General features: G+C 63.8%; 2 protein-coding genes across 6 annotated transcripts in view; one reads left to right on the top strand and one right to left on the bottom strand.

Moving 5' to 3' along the window:
• The window catches only part of MED15 (mediator complex subunit 15), a 45,170-nt gene extending 30,011 nt beyond the window's left edge, over positions 1 to 15,159 (top strand). For 3 of the 5 annotated variants that reach the window (XM_010814253.4, XM_059876169.1, XM_010814251.4), the window contains 12 exons: positions 5,960 to 6,174; positions 6,856 to 7,122; positions 8,076 to 8,183; positions 11,359 to 11,495; positions 11,575 to 11,702; positions 11,777 to 11,911; positions 11,993 to 12,056; positions 12,771 to 12,837; positions 13,178 to 13,338; positions 13,423 to 13,589; positions 13,898 to 13,996; positions 14,403 to 15,159. In XM_010814253.4, coding sequence (XP_010812555.2) covers positions 5,960 to 6,174; positions 6,856 to 7,122; positions 8,076 to 8,183; positions 11,359 to 11,495; positions 11,575 to 11,702; positions 11,777 to 11,911; positions 11,993 to 12,056; positions 12,771 to 12,837; positions 13,178 to 13,338; positions 13,423 to 13,589; positions 13,898 to 13,996; positions 14,403 to 14,539 — 1,685 coding nt within the window. In that variant the 3' untranslated portion in view covers positions 14,540 to 15,159. 5 annotated transcript variants of the gene reach the window in all.
• Positions 15,160 to 15,640: 481 nt separating this feature from the next.
• CCDC74B (coiled-coil domain containing 74B) lies at positions 15,641 to 20,315 on the bottom strand. The gene is made up of 8 exons (XM_002694649.6): positions 19,975 to 20,315; positions 19,460 to 19,504; positions 18,635 to 18,694; positions 17,669 to 17,831; positions 16,790 to 16,979; positions 16,239 to 16,318; positions 16,092 to 16,163; positions 15,641 to 15,999 (listed from the first exon to the last, which is right to left on the bottom strand). Exons 1-8 carry the CDS (start codon positions 20,228 to 20,230, stop codon positions 15,861 to 15,863), a joined length of 1,005 nt encoding a protein of 334 aa, XP_002694695.3. The 5' UTR covers positions 20,231 to 20,315; the 3' UTR covers positions 15,641 to 15,860.
• Positions 20,316 to 20,403: the final 88 nt, after the last annotated feature.

The following is a 20,403-nucleotide window of genomic DNA, read 5'->3' as shown; positions in this document are numbered from 1 at the left end:
GTGCCCAGGAGCCCTGGCCCCGGCTGACTGGGTCCTGGGTGGCCTGTGTTTGGGCTGCGGGTCTGTCCATGCAGGGTGGGTATGGCGCCCGTGGCATCCCCAGCTGCGCTGCAGACAGGGCTGGGCTGGAGGGGAGTCTCCAGGGCAGGCGGTGTGCGCGGTCAGCAGGCTTGGAGGGAAGCAGGCTCGCCTCCCGGAGGAGCAGAGACGGTAACGAGCTGTGGAGATCTCCAGGGCTGTAGCTTTGTTAGGTGTCAGCGCAGGTGCGGAAGGAGGTGGGGTCTGGACTTCAAGGGAATGAGTGCTGTGACACTGTGTCGGGAGTGGCCGAGCAGAGGTGGCCCGTAACCGCGGAGAGCCTGTAGGTGTGAGAGTGACTGGGAGAGGAAAGCGGGTGAATAAAAGGCTAGTTACAGCCGGAGAAAGAGCTTGTGGACTGGAAGCTGCATTTGAAGGCGTTACCCAGAATGGAGCCTAGAGCAGAGGCCTTGGGAGCAGGAGGCTGAGAAGCGGAGGCTGAAGTCAGAAGTGCGGCTGGCATCACAGGGCGGCCCAGAGCAGAGGGGGCGAGGGGGTGGCGGCCAGGGAGCCCAGGGCTCCATGCAGGTTCCACGGGCACCACACCCCAGCCAGCCCGTGCGCCACAGGACACTAGAGGCCAGAAGGCAGTCTCGACAGCTGTCTGTCAAGGCAGGAGCGCGCGGCAGACTCAGGGATGGAGTCACAAGCCCCTTGGGGTTGTTAGCGCCCCAGGTGCAGAGCCGCCAGCAGAGCCAAGGAGGCTTCCCTGGAAGGGAAGTGAACACACAGGCATGCTTGCTTTCCCTCACCACCGTCTCTGACCTCTCAGACCATCCTTCCCAAGACACCAGGTCTAAATGGGAGAAGCAGCAACTTCCACACAAGGGTATCCACAGGCGTACGTCTAAGCCAGTGACTCTCGGCAGCTCTGCACCCTGTGGGCTGTCTGCAGTGTGGGACGGGTGGGCTGTCGCAGCTTGTACGGGCAGGCTCCTGGTGTCCGACGGGCAGAGACCAGAGGTGGTGCTGGGTGTCTTCCGTGTCCGGGGCGGCCCCCGGCACAGCGTGCTCTGGCCTTGTGTCAGGAGGGGCACAGCGGGGCATCCTTTCTGTAAACAGAGATTGCCTCCGTGCCACGGTCCTCGGAGCTGCCCTCCACAGGTCCCCAGTCTGTGATAGATCGCTGCATCTGGAGCCAGCATGGGTGCCTCCTGTAGCCGGGGAGACAGATGCAGAGCAGCAGAGCCGGGGCCCCGTCGAGCTCCCGAGGCTGCGCCCTGGCCGCTTTTCTGCCCTGTCTCTTCCCGCAGGCCCGCTCTGTGAGCGTCAGACAGATAGGCGCCGAGCCAAGCTGAGTCAGCAGCGGGGGCAGCACGGGCCCAGGTCTGTCGTGTGCGTGGAAAAACCTCCTTTAAAAATATTTAGAGAGGAGTCCAAGGTCCTTATATTTAGGCAAGAGGTTTAAGTATGGATAAACTTTATACTTTTTAAAATTAACTATAGTAATTGTAAGAGTCGTTGCTAAAACAATAGAAGTAGTTTGTCAATTCCATATCAATAGGAAAAGCTGGAATGAGATTGACACTACAAAAACCCAGACAACATTTAAAAATCAACGCAAGCATCCGACAAAATAGAATTCAGAAGAGGAAGAGACTGTATATGTCAGTTATATGTCAGTAAAGCTGAGAGACTTAGAAGGGGAAAGGCAGACGTAGGTAAGTTGAAAACTATAGGTAATCGCTGTGAATGTGAAGAGAGAGGCTTTCCTGCTGAGGCTGGATGGAAACGAGAGGGGAGGGTACAGCTCCTTAATCCCGACAGGAGAGCCCTGAGATACATGCCGCAGAAGACTTCAGACAAAGATGCGGTGGGCCAGTCTCCTCCCAGAGAGTTAACCAGACAAAAGTGATCAACTGGGAGAACCGAAGGGTGTGGTGGGAAGCGTGCTCAGGAAGGGGTCTGCGTGGCCGTGCTCCACACGCCGACGCTTTCAGCCGTGCCTGCTGTGTGCTTCATCCAGCATTCACAGTGGCCGTGTCACTAGAGACGGGGTCATCTTGGCAGCTGCTGAGGGCTGGCATGAGCGCCTGTGGTGTCCGAGCTGCGCCAGGTCGTGACCACAGGGCTGGCCAAACCTCGCCTGGGGAGAAAACGGTGTAGAGCTTAAACCGGATGCTCAGACGGGCACACGTCTTCCTGCGTTAGGACGTTCTAGTTCTCCACGGTGCCACTGTTGCAGGAGATTGGACAAAGGGACAGAGTGCCCGTGCCCCGCCTCTTCATCTTTACTGGGTCGCTCAGTGGTAAAGAATCTGCCTGTCAAGCAGGAGACACAGCTTCCACCCCCTGGAGCAGTAAGTGGCGACCCACTCCAGTGTTCTTCCCTGGAGAATTCCATAGACAGAGGAGCCTGGAGGGCTATAGTCCATGGGGTCACAAGAGAGTCAGGTGGGACTTTGTGACTAGAGAACAACAAAGTTCACGCACCCTTTTTTGCGCTCTGGGAGTACAGTGTTCAGGAGATTCATGAAGGTTCGTGGCTTCAAACTTGAAACATTTTCATCACCTGAAAAGAGACTGCGTCACTGAAAATCTTGTGAATGATTATTCCTTTTTACTTTTTTGGCTGTGCCACGCATCGCGTGGGATCTTACTTCCCCAACCAGAGATCAGACCCACATCCCTTGCAGGGGAAGTGCAGAGTCTTAACCACTGGACCACCAGGGATGTGTCTGACTGGTGGCTTTTATCAGCATTATTTTTAACCACCATAAAGTGGACACAACCCAGATGTCCATCAGCTGATGGACAGGTAACACAAAATGTGGGGAACCCATATAGTGGAGTACTGTCTGGCCCTGAAGAGAAAGGGAATACGGATCTGAGGTACAGCATGGGTGAGCCTCATAAATGCAGCGCTGAGGGGAAGGAGCCGGTCACAAAAGGCCCCAGTGTGTCCAGAGCCGGGGGCTCCATCGAGGCAGGAAGCAGATAGGTGGTGCCGTACTGGGCCTCCTGGTTGGCGTGTTCCCTCCTGCCCCTTCATTACAGTAGAGTGGATCCAGTTACTACAGAGTAGATTGGGTTCCTGTGGAGTGGATCAGGTTTCTGTCGACTGGATCACAGTTCCTGTGGAGTGGATCAGGTTCCTGTAGAGTGGATCACAGTTACTGAGGAGTGGATTGGGTCCTTGTAGAGTAGATCATAGTTACTGAGGAGTGGATTGGGTCCCTGTAGAGTGGATCACTAGCTTTGTTCGTAGTGATGCTTTCTGAGGCCCACTTGACTTCACATTCCAAGATGTCTGGCTCTAGGTCACTACGAACAAAGCTAGTGGAGGTGATGGAATTCCAGTGGAGCTATTCCAAGTCCTGAAAGATGATGCTGTGAAAGTGCTGCACTCAATATGCCAGCAAATTTGGAAAACTCAGCAGTGGCCACAGGACTGGAAAAGGTCAGTTTTCATTCCAATCCTAAAGAAAGGCAATGTCAGAGAGTGCTCAAACTACCGCACAATAGCACTCATCTCACATGCTAGTAAAGTAATATTCAAAATTCTCCAAGCCAGGCTTCAGCAATATGTGAACCGTGAACTTCCTGATGTTCAAGTTGGTTTTAGAAAAGGCAGAGGAACCAGAGATCAAATTGCCAACATCCGCTGGATCATGGAAAAAGCAAGAGAGTTCCAGAAAAACATCTACTTCTGCTTTATTGACTATGCCAAAGCCTTTGACTGTGTGGATCACAATAAACTGTGGAAAATTCTGAAAGAGATGGGAATACCAGACCACCTGATCTGCCTCTTGAGAAATCTGTATGCAGGTCAGGAAGCAACAATTAGAACTGGACATGGAACAACAGACTGGTTCCAAATAGGAAAAGGAGTACGTCAAGGCTGTATATTGTCACCCTGCTTATTTAACTTATATGCAGAGTACATCATGAGAAACGCTGGGCTGGAAGAAGCACAAGCTGGAATCAAGATTGCCGGGAGAAATATCAGTAACCTCAGATATGCAGATGACACCACCGTTATGGTAGAAAGTGAAGAGGAACTCAAAAGCCTCTTGATGAAAGTGAAAGTGGAGAGTGAAAAAGTTGGCTTAAAGCTCAACATTCAGAAAACGAAGATCATGGCATCCAGTCCCATCACTTCATGGGAAATAGATGGGGAAACAGTGGAAACAGTGTCAGACTTTATTTTTTTGGGCTCCAAAATCACTACAGATGGTGACTGCAGCCATGAAATTAAAAGACGCTTACTCCTTGGACGGAAAGTTATGTCCAACCTAGATAGCATATTCAAAAGTAGAGATATTACTTTGCCAACAAAGTTTCGTCTAGTCAAGGCTATGGTTTTTCCTGTGGTCATGTATGGATGTGAGAGTTGGACTGTGAAGAAGGCTGAGCGCCGAAGAATTGATGCTTTTGAACTGTGGTGTTGGAGAAGACTCTTGAGAGTCCCTTGGACTGCAAGGAGATCCAACCAGTCCATTCTGAAGGAGATCAGCCCTGGGATTTCTTTGGAAGGAATGATGCTAAAGCTGAAACTCCAGTACTTTGGCCACCTCATGCGGAAGAGTTGACTCATTGGAAAAGTCTCTGATGCTGGGAGGCACTGGGGGCAGGAGAAGAAGGGGACGATGGAGGATGAGATGGCTGGATGGCATCACTGACTTGATGGACATGAATCTGGGTGAACTCCAGGAGTTGGTGATGGACAGGGAGGCCAGGAGTTGGTGATGGACAGGGAGGCCTGGCGTGCTGCTGTTCATGCGGTCGCAGAGTCGGACACGACTGAGCGACTGAACTGAACTCAGAGTGGATCACAGTTACTGAGGAGTGGATCGGGTCCTTGTAGAGTGGATCACAGTTACTGAGGAGTAGATCGGGTCCCTGTAGAGTGGATCACAGTTTCTGAGGAGTGGATCGGGTCCCTGTAGAGTGGATCACAGTTACTGAGGAGTGGATCGGGTCCCTGTAGAGTGGATCACAGTTTCTGAGGAGTGGATCGGGTCCCTGTAGAGTGGATCACAGTTACTGAGGAGTGGATCGGGTCCCTGTAGAGTGGATCACAGTTTCTGAGGAGTGGATCGGGTCCCTGTAGAGTGGATCACAGTTACTGAGGAGTGGATCGGGTCCCTGTAGAGTGGATCACAGTTTCTGAGGAGTGGATCGGGTCCCTGTAGAGTGGATCACAGTTACTGAGGAGTGGATCGGGTCCCTGTAGAGTGGATCACAGTTTCTGAGGAGTGGATCGGGTCCCTGTAGAGTGGATCACAGTTACTGAGGAGTGGATCGGGTCCCTGTAGAGTGGATCACAGTTTCTGAGGAGTGGATCGGGTCCCTGTAGAGTGGATCACAGTTACTGAGGAGTGGATCGGGTCCCTGTAGAGTGAATCACAGTTTCTGAGGAGTGGATCGGGTCCCTGTAGAGTGGATCACAGTTACTGAGGAGTGGATCGGGTCCCTGTAGAGTGGATCACAGTTTCTGAGGAGTGGATCGGGTCCCTGTAGAGTGGATCACAGTTACTGAGGAGTGGATCGGGTCCCTGTAGAGTGGATCACAGTTTCTGAGGAGTGGATCGGGTCCCTGTAGAGTGGATCACAGTTTCTGAGGAGTGGATCGGGTCCTTGTAGAGTGGATCACAGTTACTGAGGAGTGGATCGGGTCCCTGTAGAGTGGATCACAGTTTCTGAGGAGTGGATCGGGTCCCTGTAGAGTGGATCACAGTTACTGAGGAGTGGATCGGGTCCCTGTAGAGTGAATCACAGTTTCTGAGGAGTGGATCAGGTCCCTGTAGAGTGGATCACAGTTACTGTAGAGTGGATGTTGGTGCTAAGTGCTGGCCTTGGCACCCGTCCCTCCCGTGCTGGCGGGGGTGCACCTCTCCCAGCTGCACCCGGGACAAGCGCCCCACCCGTCTGTCTCCAGCCCAGCTGCAGCTCCAGCAGGTGGCGCTGCAGCAGCAGCAGCAGCAGTTCCAGGCGCAGCAGCAGGTGGCGCTGCAGCAGCAGCAGCAGCAGCAGCAGCAGTTCCAGGCGCAGCAGAGCGCCATGCAGCAGCAGTTCCAGGCGGCCGTGCAGCAGCAGCAGCAGCTCCAGCAGCAGCAGCACCTGATCAAGCTGCACCAGCAGAACCAGCAGCAGGTACCGGCCTCGAGCCCCCGAGCCCGGGCGGGGGGCTCCTGGATGCAGGCAGCCACGGCGAGGCAACCCTCGACGGGAAGGCTGGCCAGGGCCGCGGGTCCTCTGAGCACGTCCAGGCCTCCTGTCCGCCCTGTCCCTGAGAGTTCTGGTGTCTGGACGCCGCACTCGTCGTCCCATGCGGGTGGCTGTGTCACAGGAAAAGCTCTTCTCTCGCACGTGGTCTCAGTCAGTGTGCTGACGGGCTAAGCGTGTCCCGCTCCAGCCTGTTGTAGGTGGGGGAGGGAAGCCCCAAAGGACCCACCCTTGGCCACCTGCTCCCGGCCTGGGCTTGCGCCTCCTTTCCCACAGCCCCTCTCCCGGGCTGACGGGGTCTTCAGGCCCATCTCTCCCCCTCATCCTGAAGCTGGCCCTGTGCCCACTTTCGGGGCCACACAGGCAGCCCTGGAAGGGGCTCCCGAAGTCTGTGGTCAGCCGAGCGTTGCCCAGCTTCTCTGGGGCTGTACCTACACCTGACCCCTTACCACGCCCTCTGGACCCCTCCCTGGACCCTGCCTTTGTCCCCTCAGGCTTCAGACGGGCCAGTGTCCGTGGCCAGGGCCCTGTGACGCTGGGAGTCCCTCTGCCCCCGGGAGCGCTGCTGGGCCAGGCCACAAGCTGATGGGGTTGCTTATTCTGCCCCAGATGCAGCAGCAGCAACTACAGCGCATGGCACAGCTGCAACTGCAGCAGCAGCAGCAGCAGGCTCTCCAGGCCCAGCCGCCCATCCAGCAGCCGCCACTGCAGCAGCCCCCGCCCCCGCCCTCGCAGGCCCTGCCTCAGCAGCTGCAGCCCCCGCAGCACCACCAGGCCCCGCCGCAACCCCCGCCGCAGTCACAGCCACAGCCTTTGGTGTCACAGGCTCCGGCCCTCCCGGGGCAGATGCTGTACACCCAGCCGCAGCTGAAACTGGTGAGTAGCCGGTGTCACGCAGCCGGGGCCCTCCTCCCGGTGTCCCCAGGGCTGTGGATGGCAGGCCCTCTTCCGGCACCAGGACTCACCCTGGCACCCCCGCCCTGGCCCCCACGTGCCGCTCAGCAAAGGAGCGTGCGTCCCACCAGCTGCCGCACCCCATGGCAATGCCCTTCCTGCCAGGAGGCACCTTGTCTTCCAAGCATCCTGGCTGATTTGGTGGAGGCCAAGGGCATCGTAAGGTTGTGGGTGAGAAGGTGGATGGCCGCACCTGCATTCTCACTGTGGCGGAGGGCATGCCACCTGCCCGGCCCACGACCACTCGGGGTTCTGTCCTGAGCAGAGGTCGTGACAGTGTTTTTGAGGAAGGCGTAAGATATTATCTTGTCATGCACCTGTGCAAAAACAGATCCGTGTCTGTAAATGGGGACATCACAGGGAAGACAGCATCGTACCCAGTCGGGGATGTTCGCTGTGCCAGGAGCCATCTTAACGTGTTTTTCGGCTTGCTTCTTGCTTTTTGCCTTTTCTCTTCGCCCTTCGCTGGGTGAGGTGGTGCAAAGCTGCACCTGAACCATGAGGTGGGCGACTCGGAGGCCCCCAGGCACAGGCTGCAGGGCTGGGGGTCCTGAGCAGGGTCCCGTCAGCAGGAGCCCTCTGGCTTAGGTTCTTCCGAGGAGTCGGGGCTGCGAGCAGGGCTCTCGGGGCCGTCAGCGCCCTGGGCTCGCCGCAGCAGCTGCTGGTGGTGTGGTGTGGTGGCCCGTTGGGGCAGACTTCTCATTGGAGTCGGGGAGGCAGGGCTCCACTCTACCGACTCAGAGCCAGGCTGCATGGGCGCTGCCAGTGAGCCCCAGGTGAGGGTTGACTGGTAGCGGACGTCAGCCGGGGAAGCGGCAGGAGCCCCTCCTCGGCCCTGGCCTGGTGGCTGCAGGTCGCTGCTCCTCCCTCCGCAGGTCCGGGCTCCAATGGTCGTCCAGCAGCCGCAGGTGCAGCCCCAGGTCCCGCCGCAGACAGCAGTGCCCACGGCCCAGGCCTCGCAGATAGTGGGTCCCGGAGTCCAGGTGAGGGCCCTGCGCCCAGGCTCTGGGGGCATCAGCCAGTGCCCATCACCCGTGGACAGCGGGCTTCTGGCTGGATCGGGCCGGTCCCGGGGTCCTCGGGGCAGCTCCGCCGGCGTGTCTGGGTTTGAGCTGCACAGGGCACGTGCCATGCCCACCCCACACCGCCCCAGGTCTTCCCTCTTGCCTCCTTCCCCAGCGTGTGATGGGGTGGGGGGCGGGGGCCACATGCTCTCTTCCCGCCTCAGCTCTGAGCATGGAGCTGGGGGCCGTTGCTCCAGAGACCAGGAGGCGTCCTCCAGCAGTCAGCCCTGACTTCCGGGACTCACCCCTGGGTGCCCACCCCCTGCACATCGATGTCTATGGACGGAAGGGCCTCCCGGCCTTGCCCAGGAGCGGCCACAGTCTCTTTGGTGTCTGGGGTGGGGGCCAGGCCTTGTGACTTCTCCACAGGCCCCCTCGCCCCCCAGCCTGTGTCCAGACATGGTCTTGCTTCTTCTTGTCTCCCGCCCACAGCGGCTCAGGGGGGCGTTGACTCAGCAGGTGTGCCGTGGTGAGACCCGTGCGCCCACGGGCTTCTGCCCACCACCCCCACCCCCCCCACCCCCCCCGTGGCCGTGTCAGCCGAGCGCCGTGTTTGGGCCGGGATGCCGCGTGTCCCTTAGCGTCCAGCCTGGCCCTGTGGCTCGAGTCTGGGGGAGCGTGCTGATGGGGTTCCCACAGCCTTTGGAGGGGCTCTGTGACCTCCCCGTCCTCCTCGGCTCACCCACACGTGACCTCGTGTGAAGCAGACTGCCAGCATCACCTCTGCAGCCAGGGCAGGACTGCGGGCCCCGTGTGCCCACATCAGCCACTTCCTCTGCCACCACTCTGTCCAGGCCTCGTCCGCAGGCCTCCTGGGGCTCCCTGCTCTCAGGGTACGCTCCGTTCCCCTTCCCAGCGGTCACGCCGCCTTTGCTTCTGCTGGAGTTTGGTGCGGCCTGCGTGGCACTTGGTCGTTTCGAGGGGGGCGTGGATTTGTGACCTGTCCCAGCAGAGTGCAGAGAGCTGACGGCAGAGCTCAGGTGGGGGCAGAGCTCAGGTGGGGACGTGGGGTGCAGCAGTGGGGAGGGGCGGGGTCACCCCTCCTCCCGCAGGGTTTGGAGTTCTGAGGATTGGCCTTCGGGATAGGGGGCGTGCCCATGGCCTGCCTGCGATGGAGGCCAGCCTGGGTGTCTACGCCCAGGGCTCCCAGGTCTGCCCCCCGGGTGGGGCACTCGTGGGGCCTGGTGGGCTGGCCTCGCTGCACGCTCGTCTAGCAGCGGTGGGTGTGAGAAGAGCCCTGGGGGAATCTCTGCTTCCTCAGCCCTTCTTTGCAGCCTCGGTGGTAGCAGTGCACAAGACGGAGACACGTCTGACCCAACACTAGGAAGTCAGCGTGGGTGGGGGAGGAGGGGCTGAGGGGCAGGCAGGAAGCACGGGTGGGAGCCCGCTTGGTGGCTTTTCTTTCCTCCTCACGTTTCCGCAAAAGTCAGGCTCTCGGACGCCGTCCCCAGGGCCACATCGCCGCTCGTGGCCGTGGACCTTTCCTCTGGAGCGGGTCCTGCCGCCCCCGTCCCCATCTGGTTCTCGGGTCTGGAGGATTTTACCGTTAGCAGTAGTGGGTGGCGCTTCTCGGAGTGACTCCGGGGCACTTGGGGCTTCGGTCGTACCAGCCCCGGCTGGAGCCTGGGACCCGGGTGTCTGAGGACGACCGGGCACCCATCTGGACGCCTGGCTCTGGCGGTAACTCCAGAGAGGAGAGCATCCTGGGGGCCACAGACTAGGACCCAGGAGCACTCCCCTCCCGCACAGGCCGCCCCGCCCCTCCTCCAGCCCCGCCCCGCCCCTCCTCCAGCCCCGCCCCGCCCCTCCAGCCCCGCCTGCGGGGCGGGTGTTTTGATTCCCAGGCATCAGGCTGCCTCCTGGAGCCTGCCTGGGCGGGCTTCATTTCGCTTCATCCTAACGGTTTTGAGCGCAGGCAGGCCCAGCTCTCCAGGAACCAGCCTAGGGCCTCAGACCCCAGACTGAGAGCTCTCATCAGGGCAAGCCAGGCCAGCCTTGATGCCTCCAGAGGTGCAGTTGACGAGGAGGGGGCTGTCAGCTCGTGCTGGGACGCGGGGGGCAGTGGGAGGCTGCAGTCGTCCAGGGAAAGGTGGGCAGAGGTGGAGGGGCCTGGGCCAGGCCGTGCTGGGGGAGCGGGCGGGGAGGGTGGCCTCGGGCAGTCTGGTGGGGTCTGGGCTCCTGTGAGTGCTCCTCCGTCTTCCCTGACTCAACAGCCACCAGGCAGAGTGGCCCTCAGCCGGCATTCGCGGCGCCAGGTGAAGAGTGCAGGCCAGGCCTGCAGAGTGCGGCGGGTGGGCTGGAGGGCGGCTGGGAGCTGCCTCCAGGGAGACGCTCGGCACACAGGAGGTGGCCGCAGTGTTGCGGACGCCCTGAGCGAAGCCAGCAGGGCCTGCGGAAGCGTCCCGTGTGGTGAGGGGCCAGGCTCTGTGCACTCTGCAGGCTCTGCTCGAGGCCGCTCTGGGGGCCCATTCCAGGGCCTGGTGGGCCGCTGTCTGCCCGGCCGGGACTAGCACGTGTCTGGGCAGAAAGCGGTCTGCACATGCTCGCATTCCTAGTCCTGGGCGTGTGACCGCCTCCCTTGGTGTTCACAGACAGACGTGGTGGCGTCCTAGTGGGAGAGTGGGGCGGGAACCCGCCGCCTCCGCGCGACGAGGGCTGCAGGGAGAGGGTGACCCTGAGCGCTCTGCGCTCTCTGCTTGTGGCAGGGGTTGCTCGGCTGCCAGACTGCAGCTCTGGCCTGGGCGCTGGCAAGGGAGACACGGGGCGACGGCATGGCACAGCCTCCGCACTGCCGTGCTGCCCGGCTTGTCCTTGCGGCCCAAGGGGTCACGGAGGCTTTGGGAGGTCAGCCCACCCATCACTGTCCGTGGCCCTCGCTGGCCTCCCCTGCTCACAGGCTCCCGCACGCACAAGGCGGGGGCCTGGCACACCGTGTCCCCACTCAAGCCTCAGCCTCTGCCAGTCCAGGGCCAGCTCTGCTGCCAGCGCGCGGGCCACGTGTGTGGCGGGGCGCACTGCGTGGGTGTTTGAGAGGCGGTGGCAGAGGGGCCGCGGGGGTGCGCAGGGCAGCTCAGCAGGCGCGCCCTCCCCGCAGGTCAGCCAGAGCAGCCTCACCGTGCTGTCGTCGCCGTCGCCGGGCCAGCAGGTGCACACCCCGCAGTCGATGCCGCCTCCCCCGCAGCCATCCCCGCAGCCTGGCCCGCCCAGCTCGCAGCCCAACTCCAACGTCAGGTAGGCCCGGCCCCACCCCTCCAGTCCGCCCTGGCCCCGCCCCGCCCCCTGCCCGGCTCACCTGTCTCCTCTCTGCCAGCTCCGGCCCCGCCCCGTCCCCCAGCAGCTTCCTGCCCAGCCCCTCTCCACAGCCTTCCCAGAGCCCAGTGACGGCGCGCACCCCGCAGAACTTCAGCGTCCCCTCCCCAGGACCACTGAACACCCCCGGTAAGTGGGGCTCGGGTCGGGCCCAGCCACGCCCTCCATGGGCCGGGCCACGCTCACCAGGCCGTGTCCTGTAGTGAACCCCAGCTCCGTCATGAGCCCCGCGGGCTCCAGCCAGGCCGAGGAGCAGCAGTACCTGGACAAGCTGAAGCAGCTGTCCAAGTACATCGAGCCGCTGCGCCGCATGATCAACAAGATCGACAAGAACGAAGGTGGGCCTGTGGGCCAGCGGGCTAGGCAGGGTGGGGCAGGGCAGGGACCCCGGCCCGTCTGAGGATCCGCTTCTTCCCCAGACAGGAAAAAGGACCTGAGTAAGATGAAGAGCCTGCTGGACATCCTGACGGACCCCTCCAAACGGTGAGCCTTGGCGCCCAGCCTGTGGGGACAGGGCTGCTCCCACCACTCACAGAGGGTCCTGCCCCATGGCCCTCACGGCCCTCTTGCTGGCCTGGCCCCCAACGTGCGGGTGGCCTTGGGCTGGAGACGCTGCTAGTGCCCACGTGTGCAGAAAGGGCGCTGACCTCACAGGCGCTGGCTGTGGGAGGGACCGGACCATCTGAGAGGGGCTCGAAGGCAGGGCCACGCCCTCACATCCCTTGCTTCTCCCACGGGCCACGGAGCTGCTGAGGCCAGAGCTCGGCCAGCACCCCCTGCAGGTGGCCTGGCCTGGGACCCTGTCCTCTCCTGGAGCCTTTGGCTCAGGCGAGGCCCCCTTCTGGAACATCCTCCCTGTTCTGCTCACGTGGGCAGAACGCTGGGCACTGAGGGGCCCTGTGGGAGGTGGACGGCCCTCTGGCCTCTCAAAGTAGTCGGGTGGGGCCAGGGGCCTGGCCTGCATCCTCCCTTGGCCCATCACGGTGTGCCTTGTCCTGGGCGTGGGGCTGCCCTGCCTCAGACTTCGGGCCTGGGAACAGCGCGTGGGCTGGCGGGCTCCTGGGAGTGGTGCCGGTGGCCCAGGCCCCAGCCCGCTCCGTCCAGAGAAGGCCAGACTGTCCGTGGCTGGGCAGAGACCTGGGAGCTCTCGGCTCCCCGTCCCCCGCACAGAGGGCCAGCCCCGTTGTCCTCCCTCAGGTGCCCGCTGAAGACGCTGCAGAAATGTGAGATCGCCCTGGAGAAGCTTAAGAACGACATGGCGGTGGTGAGTGGGCTGCCGTGCCTGGCGCTGTTCGTAGGGTCGTGGGCATCCCTGGTGGTCAGGGCTCACCACGGTCTAACCACGAGCTGGAGCCTGCAGCCTGAGGGGGCGGGGGCCGTACCCGGTGCAGTGGGCTGAGGTGAGGACGTGATGGGAAGCTCTGGCTGCGGCTCGCAGTGCACGGCTCTCGTGGCCCACGGGCCTGGCCGGGCTGCCGTGGAGTGTCCGGGCCCGCCCGCCCCGTCTGTGGTGTGGAGCTTGTGCGGAAGCCAGGAAGGCCGGCTGGGCGAGGACGAGGGCCGGGGTCCACGAGTGGGCTGCTGACCCCACCGTCCTGCTGCAGCCCACGCCCCCGCCGCCCCCAGTGCCCCCCACCAAGCAGCAGTACTTGTGCCAGCCGCTTCTGGATGCTGTTCTGGCCAACATCCGCTCACCCGTCTTCAACCACTCCCTGTACCGCACGTTCGTGCCGGCCATGACGGCCATCCACGGCCCGCCCATCACGTGCGTACCCGCGGGGCTTGGTGGGCGGCCAGGCCAGGCCAGGCCGTGGCCCAGCCAGGGGCTCAGCATGGCTGCCTCCTCCAGGGCCCCGGTGGTGTCCACCCGAAAGCGGAAGTTTGAAGAGGATGAGCGGCAGACCATCCCCAACGTGCTCCAGGGGGAGGTGGCGCGGCTGGACCCCAAGTTCCTGGTGAACTTAGATCCTTCGCACTGCAGCAGCAACGGCGCCGTCCACCTGATATGCAAGCTGGGTGAGCGCGGGGCCGGGCTGGCGGGACGCCTGCTCGCCCAGCCCCGCCCTCCTGGAATCTGCCCGCTGTCTTCTGGGCCCACGCGTGAGAGCAGGCGCACTTGCCTGGGGGCGGGCCCTGAGCCTGCCTGCTCTCATCCCTGCCCCCACCCCGGGCACGGAAGCCCCTTCCCTCCCGTCCAGCTGCAGCTCCGGGTCTCTGAGGAGACGGGAAGCGCGGGAGTCAGTGCCTGGGCTCCGCACTGGCCTCTGCAGGGCCTCCAGGCCTGGTGGGCGCTGCCGGGTCACAGGTGCCCCCGTGTGTTGCAGATGACAAGGATCTCCCCAGCGTGCCACCGCTGGAGCTCAGCGTGCCTGCCGACTACCCCGCCCAGAGCCCGCTGTGGATCAATCGGCAGTGGCAGTACGGTGGGTGACTGGGGGGCAGGCACCCGGCGTTCTTCCACGAGCCCCCGCCCTCCTGCCCTCTTCCTCGGTGGACGGAGCAGGTGGCCGCGCAGGCCCACGGGGAGGGGAGGCTCCCTGCCCACCACACCCCTGCAGTGCTGAACAGCCGGCTCAGGGCTGAGGCTGTCCCAGCAGCCCCATGGGTCTCTGTGAGGCTCCTGAGGACCCATCTGCAGGACAGGCCCCGGGAACACCCCATTGGTGGAGACGTTCCTCCCCGGGCTCAGGGCTGGCCTGTAGAGGACCAGGCCCTGAGGGCAGTCCCCGGTCCAGCTGTCCGCTGGCGTATGGGAGCTGGCACCCAGGCCCCGGGCTGGGGAGGGCAGCGGGGGTCCTGGCAGAGGCTCACGGCCGCCCTTCTCTGCAGACGCCAACCCCTTCCTGCAGTCCGTGCACCAGTGCATGACCTCGCGGCTGCTGCAGCTCCCTGACAAGCACTCGGTCACGGCCCTGCTCAACACCTGGGCCCAGAGTGTCCACCAGGCCTGCCTCTCAGCCGCGTAGCCGCACCGCCGCTGCATGTCCGGCTTCCGCCCTCCAGGGGCCACGGGGCAGCTGGCAGCCTCCTCGGCCCCATGTCAGACGTTCACAATGCTGGCTTCCTTAGAGAGCCTGGACCTCGGTTAGCTCTTCTGCTTTCCCTCCGCCTCGGGACCAGCTACAGGCTTCCATGTGTGGAGAGGCCCCGGCCACACCCCGGCCCTGCGCTCGTGGGCTGCTGTCCCCTGCAGGGCCCATGTCTACTTGGTGTGAGCCTTGTGTGTGTGCCGGAAAGCCTTCTGCTGTTTCCCAGGGGGCGTGCAGGACATAGGAGACCCTGAAGATGCACGCAGAGCTCCCTGACCGCAATTCGGGTTCAGGGTGGCCACGGGGAGCCCCGGGGTCGGGCGCTGGCTGCAGGGCCCTGCCACCACCGGGGCCTCACACCTCGCCACCCCCTCCCGCCAGGCCTGGAGCCCGCTTGGGTCAGGATGCTGTTCTTGGACCCAGCGTTCTGAGACTGAGGGCTCCTGCCAGGGCGTTGGGCAGCTGGCCCTCGCTGATGAGAGGTTCCCTCTTTTTGTATGTGCATTACCGTGTCTTCTGTGGTTCTTATAATAAATTTATCATTCCTGTGTTTGTCATGAATTTGTCACTGTGTCTCCCCACCCCCCCCACCCCCGTGAGCCCGGGGCCCTCTGTCCAGTGAGGGGCGCTGTCGGGGCGGAGCGAGGTCCCCCACTGTGGAGGGGGGACGCCCAGACTCCGTGGGGCTGGGAGGACTGTCCTGCCAGGCAGGGGTCCGAGCTGAAGCTGTCAGTCTGGCAGACAAGGGTGTCCTGCGGCCATTGCCGGGCAGGCCAGCATCCTGGGGGGGACCTTGCCCCGCAGCCATGGCCCCAGCCCTTGGTGGAGGAAGGTGGGCCGGGCAGGGCCGCTCACCAGCTGTCTGTGCCTGTGCACACAGGACGGGGTCTCGCTCGGGTGCCTGGAAGGCAGCCCCCTGCGCCCTGGGAGGAGCGTGCGGGCGGTGTCTGAGCTTGTCTTCTTCCAGGGCAGCGCTGACTCCTGGCAGGCCCCGCCCACCGCCAGGCGCAGAGCCGGGTGAGGGATGAGGCTCGCGACTGGGAGAAACAAGCTTTATTTCCAGGCTTCAACAGGTAGGCTCACGCTTATCTCGTAACGTGTGCATGAGAACGCAGAATAGCGAGATACTGAGGAAGAAAATAAACAGTTCCCAGCCCCGAGACCTCGTGCGGTATGCACCGTGGGCCTGGCTGGCTTGGCGTATGAGTGCCGGGGGTCCGTGGGGCGCAGTCCCGCAGGGTGGTGGCCAGCACGGCACTCAGAGCACCGAGCGGTGCAGCCGCCGGCCCTGCACGGCCTGCAGCCGCCGCTGCCGCTCCGCAAAGCTGGTCTTGAGGCTCTGCTTCAGTGCCGGCAGGATGGCATGCTCCGCCACGGGCGCCCGGCTCAGGATCAGGCTGGGGGACAGCGGGGGTCACCGCAGGCACCTTGCCTGCCCCGCAGTCCCCGGGCGCAGAGGCGGCCCACCTCCCATCCCGGCAGGACTCACCATTTCTTAGAGATGCCCTTGGCGGTGACCTTGGGGAGCTGCGTGGCCCCCAAGTGCAGGGCCTCCTGGTCTCTGGAGAAGGGAGTTGGCCGTGAGCCCCAGATAAGCGGGCCCAACCGCGCCCCTGCAGCCTCCTGGCACACCTACCTGGGAGAGCTGGGCCCAGCCTCCTCGGGGCCGGCCCTGGGCCTCTGGCTCCCTTCCAGGAGTGACTTAAGGTGCTGCAGCTGAAGGCAGGCAGGAGAGGCGCACTGGGTGGGCCGGTGGGGCCCTGGGGCACCCCTCCCCTCCCCTTCTCCCTCCCCTCCCCTCCCCTCCCCTTCTCCCTCCCCTCCCCTCCCCTTCTCCCTCCCCTCCCCTCCCCTTCTCCCTCCCCTCCCCTCCCCTTCTCCCTCCCCTCCCCTCCCCTTCTCCCTCCCCTCCCCTTCTCCCTCCCCTCCCCTCCCCTTCTCCCCTCCCCTTCTCCCTCCCCTCCCCTCCTCCCTCCCCTCCCCTTCTCCCTCCCCTCCCCTCCCCTTCTCCCTCCCCTCCCCTCCCCTTCTCCCCCCACTTCTCCCCTCCCCTCCCCTCCCTTTCCCCCTCCCCTTCTCCCTCCCCTCCCCTCCCCTTCTCCCCACCTTCTCCCCTCCCCTCCCCTCCCCTTCTCCCTCCCCTCCCCCCCCTCCCCTTCTCCCTCCCCTCCCCCCTCCCCCCCCCACCTCCTGTGCCTGCAGGAGGTTGGCATTCCACAGCTGCCGGATGACGACCTCACACTGCTGCAGCGTGGCGGGCTTGCGCAGGTGCAGGGGCAGGCCCACCGAAGGAGGCGCCTCTGGCACCTGCCTGCCCTTGTGCTGGCTGCCCACCGCCCAAGGGGGCACTGCGTTAGCGCTGTCTGCTTCTTCATCCCTGAAACAGTCATGAGAGCTGCCAGGGTGGGGGTGGGGGCAGTCTGCCGTGGGCGGTCTCACTAGCTCTCAGGGTGGCACTTGCTCCAGCATGGGAAGGGGGCGTCTCCGCAGCCTGGCTCCCTCCCTTCTGTGCCCCGCAGCAGGTGGGGGTCCCAGCCCACCCCTTCCTCCCCTTGCAGCACACACTGAGAGGCGGGTGTGCTCTGAGCTGCCTGGCTGCCCTCAGTGCTGACCGCAAGCCTGGGGTCCAGCATGGGGTGCCCACAGGCTGCAGAGAAGCAGGGGCGGGCCCACTGGCTCAGTGGACAGCAGGCGAGCCCCAGGGTGGCCCTGCCCTGGTGTGCCGACCCCGTGCCCTCCAGAGCGCAGCACGGTTCCTGGGGGAGACCCAACCAGACTCAGGGTTCTCTGGGTGAAAAGCAAGCTAATCTGGAGGCCTGGACACTTTGCTTCTGTGTTTTAAAGCATGCTGTAGGGGCTGCTGCCAGCCCCTCCTGCAGATTCAGGTCAGTTCGGGGGGCCCACTGGATCCCGGGGAGGGGAAAAGGCAGTGCCCACCGCGTGGGCGAGCCCAGCCTTCAGGAGCTTGCTTCCCACTGGAGACTGTTTGAAAGGATGACGCCGTGGCCGGGTTCCAGGCTGTGAACCTGCCAAGTGCACCCGTCCCGCAGGCACAGGGAGCCTTACTTGACAAGCCCCTGCACCCCGAGGGCCTTGTCCACCCTGCCACCATGAAGCAGGGTGGCGACTGAGGTCTCCTCCTCCAGGTCCGGCTTCTGGGGGACTTCAGCTTTCCAGTCTTGCTTCTTAGAGGACCCGGGCTGGGGCCTTGCCTTGCCCTGAGAGCCGGCTGCAGGTCAGACCCAGATGGGACCTTGTCACTGGGCGTCAGTGGGCCACGTGTGCCCACGGGGCCCCGCCCGTCCCTCGGTAAAGGGGACAGGGGAACGGCCTCCTGGGCGGCGTGCTGGGAGACACAGAGGCAAGGCGAAGCCCGTGGGGGCCTGAATGTCCTGAAGGGGCCGCAGTGCTGAAGGTCAGCTGCCCCAGCAGCTGAAGCAGGGACAGAGCCCTACACGCCCTGCAGAGTGGTCCTGTGGGCCTCAGCAGAGCTCAGGGCTGGGGGGGGGGAGGGGTTGGCCAGCAGCCGTTCCCTGACTCTGAACCCATTTTGGGCAAAATGAAAGTGAAGGCGAGATCTGGGCCCAGCCCGTACAAAGCCTGGAGCATCAGAGGCACTATCAGGCAGGGCGGCTCTCAAGGCCCTCACTCGGCTCTGCGTCCAGCCCCCCACTGCGTCCTGCCTGCTCCAAGGGCTGAGGGGAGCAGGTGGAGGACCCCCGGGCTCCTGGGTCACACGTTCTACTGCCTCGCATCCCACACCAACGATCTTTCCGCCAGCCAGCCTTCTGACCTGTCCCCTGGCCTCAGCTCCCTCCTACGGTTTCAGCTCACAGGACCCTGGGGACCCTCCTGGGTCCCTTCAGCGTCTCCTTAACCCCCGAGTCCACGGGGCCTGGCTGAGGTGCCCCGCTGAGGACCACCGTGGGCGCTCGGTGTGCTGCTCAGCACCCCACGCCCGCATCATGCCCACGGCGCCTGAGGCGCCCTGCTCTACCCCGACCCCGAGCACAGAGGCGCTGGCGCACTCACCCGACACTGTCGTGTTCGAGACGGACTTGTTGGACTGAAGGCTGGAGCTCGACGTGCTGCCTGTGGGGCACGCGGGGTCAGCCCACGGTGGCAGGGCCACGCTCCCGTCCCGCCCGTTCCTATGCCCTCTCCACATTTGAGCGATGCCACCCCAGACCCTGCCAGTCCCGGAGGGAGCCATGGAAGGGGGCTGCGGGTGGAAGCAGGGCCCTGAGTGGGAGCACGGCCTCTCCCCAGGTCCCCTCGGGGTCTCCAGCACTGCATGCCCACATCAACACTTGGCGGCTATGGGGCCCTGCCAGAGAAGGGTCCCTGCCACCCCACCCTCTGCGTGCCTCCCAGGAAGAGCACCCTGGGGGCCTTCGAGGCTGGCGCCGCTCACCACTCAGACCACCTCCTGATGTAGACCTGGCCTCAGCAATAGGAGGGGAGGGGAGCCCTGGGTGAGGCTGGGGGACAGGCAAGGTGAGTGGGCTGCAGATGAGGCCGTGGGTGGTTGCCGTGGAGACGGTGGGGTGGCCCGAGGCCTCAGGGACCAGAGCTGGGGCTGTGCTGGGCCGGCCCGTGTTTCAGGGGACGAACGTCTGGGGCGGCAGCGCAAGTAGACAAGCCTCTGGGAGAGTGAGGCTGGGGTCCGTGGGGGCGCGAGGGTGGAGACTGCCTCTCACTCTTCTGTCCACGGCCCCTGCTGTGTTCTGGGGCACAGTCACCCAGCCCGTAGCTGGGAGCCGTCCGTGTGTCTGGGCCCCGTCTCCCTGGGCTAATCTGGGGGCTGCTCTTGAGGGCAGGTGCTTTGCACGAGGTACCTGTGGGCCTCAGCCTTACCTTTCTTATGTGATTTCTGGTTCATGATGAGCTTGTAGTGGAGATCTGAAAGCAAGCACAGGCTCTGCTCAGGGCCACTCTGAGAGACAGCTTGGCTGCCCCTGGCCCAGGCCTCCCTGCTGAGCCCCTGAGGAGCCCTGCCCCGTGGACCCGGCCATGGCACCCTCGGGTGGACTCAGGGTGCCCCTGGCTGCTCCCTGAGCCCCTCCCTGTATCCGTGATGTCTGCGGGGCACCCTCTGCTGGGTGGGCCCAGACTCCAGGGGGGACAGAGTGAGTCAGGAGGACCCAGGTGGCAGGGATCCCTCTGGGTGCTTGGCTTGGGAAAATCCATCGACCTGCCTGTGCGGACTCGGGGCGGGGTGGGGTGGGGGTAGTGGGGGCGATGTTTTACTTCGACAAAAGTTTTTCAAAGGAGGCGGCCGGGTTTCCGTTGGGGGTGGTGCAGCGGGCTTGGGGCCTGGCGGGGGAGTCCCGCGAGGCCGCCTCCTGAGGTGGGCTCGCCGCCCGCCTCACCCTTGTTCTCCCGCTTCAGGTGCTCGATCTCCTCGTGGAGCTTGACCAGCGTCTCCGAGTGCTGCTGCTGCAGGAACTGCACGCTCTTCTCCAAGTCCAGCACCCGCTTCTGAGCCTCGTTGAGCCCGAGCGACGCGCCGTGCTGCCCGGGCTGGGGGACCGCCGGCAGGCGCTGGCGCAGGCGCGACGTGCCCCGGGAGCTCAGGATCCCCGAGCTGCGGGGCCGCTGCCCGGCCGCCACCCCCGTCGCGCTCATGTAGCCGCTGCCGCTGCACGCCCACTCGGTGGCCCGGCTGCCGCGGCCTGGCGTGGCGTTGCCATGGAAACGGGAGGGCCCGCTGGGGGCGCACGCGCGGCGGGGCGGGCCTTGCTTGGGGGCGGGGCGCCTGGGGGCGGGGCTTCGGCGTGGCTGGCTGGGGGCGGGGCCTG

The sequence above is a fragment of the Bos taurus genome, chromosome 17, assembly GCF_002263795.3.
Source record: "Bos taurus isolate L1 Dominette 01449 registration number 42190680 breed Hereford chromosome 17, ARS-UCD2.0, whole genome shotgun sequence".
NCBI lineage: Eukaryota > Metazoa > Chordata > Mammalia > Artiodactyla > Bovidae > Bos > Bos taurus.
The sequence above is the reverse complement of the archived record's forward strand: the minus strand, read 5'-3'. Positions and strand labels throughout refer to the sequence as shown.

Coding starts and splice junctions, on each gene's coding strand:
- CCDC74B (XM_002694649.6), bottom strand. CDS start 20,230: ATGAGCGCGACGGGGGTGGCGGCCGGGCAGCGGCCCCGCAGCTCGGGG. Junction 18,695..19,459: donor CCAGAAATCACATAAGAAAG/GTAAGGCTGAGG, acceptor CGTGCCCCACAG/GCAGCACGTCGAGCTCCAGC. Junction 17,832..18,634: donor CTCGAACACGACAGTGTCGG/GTGAGTGCGCCA, acceptor TCTGACCTGCAG/CCGGCTCTCAGGGCAAGGCA.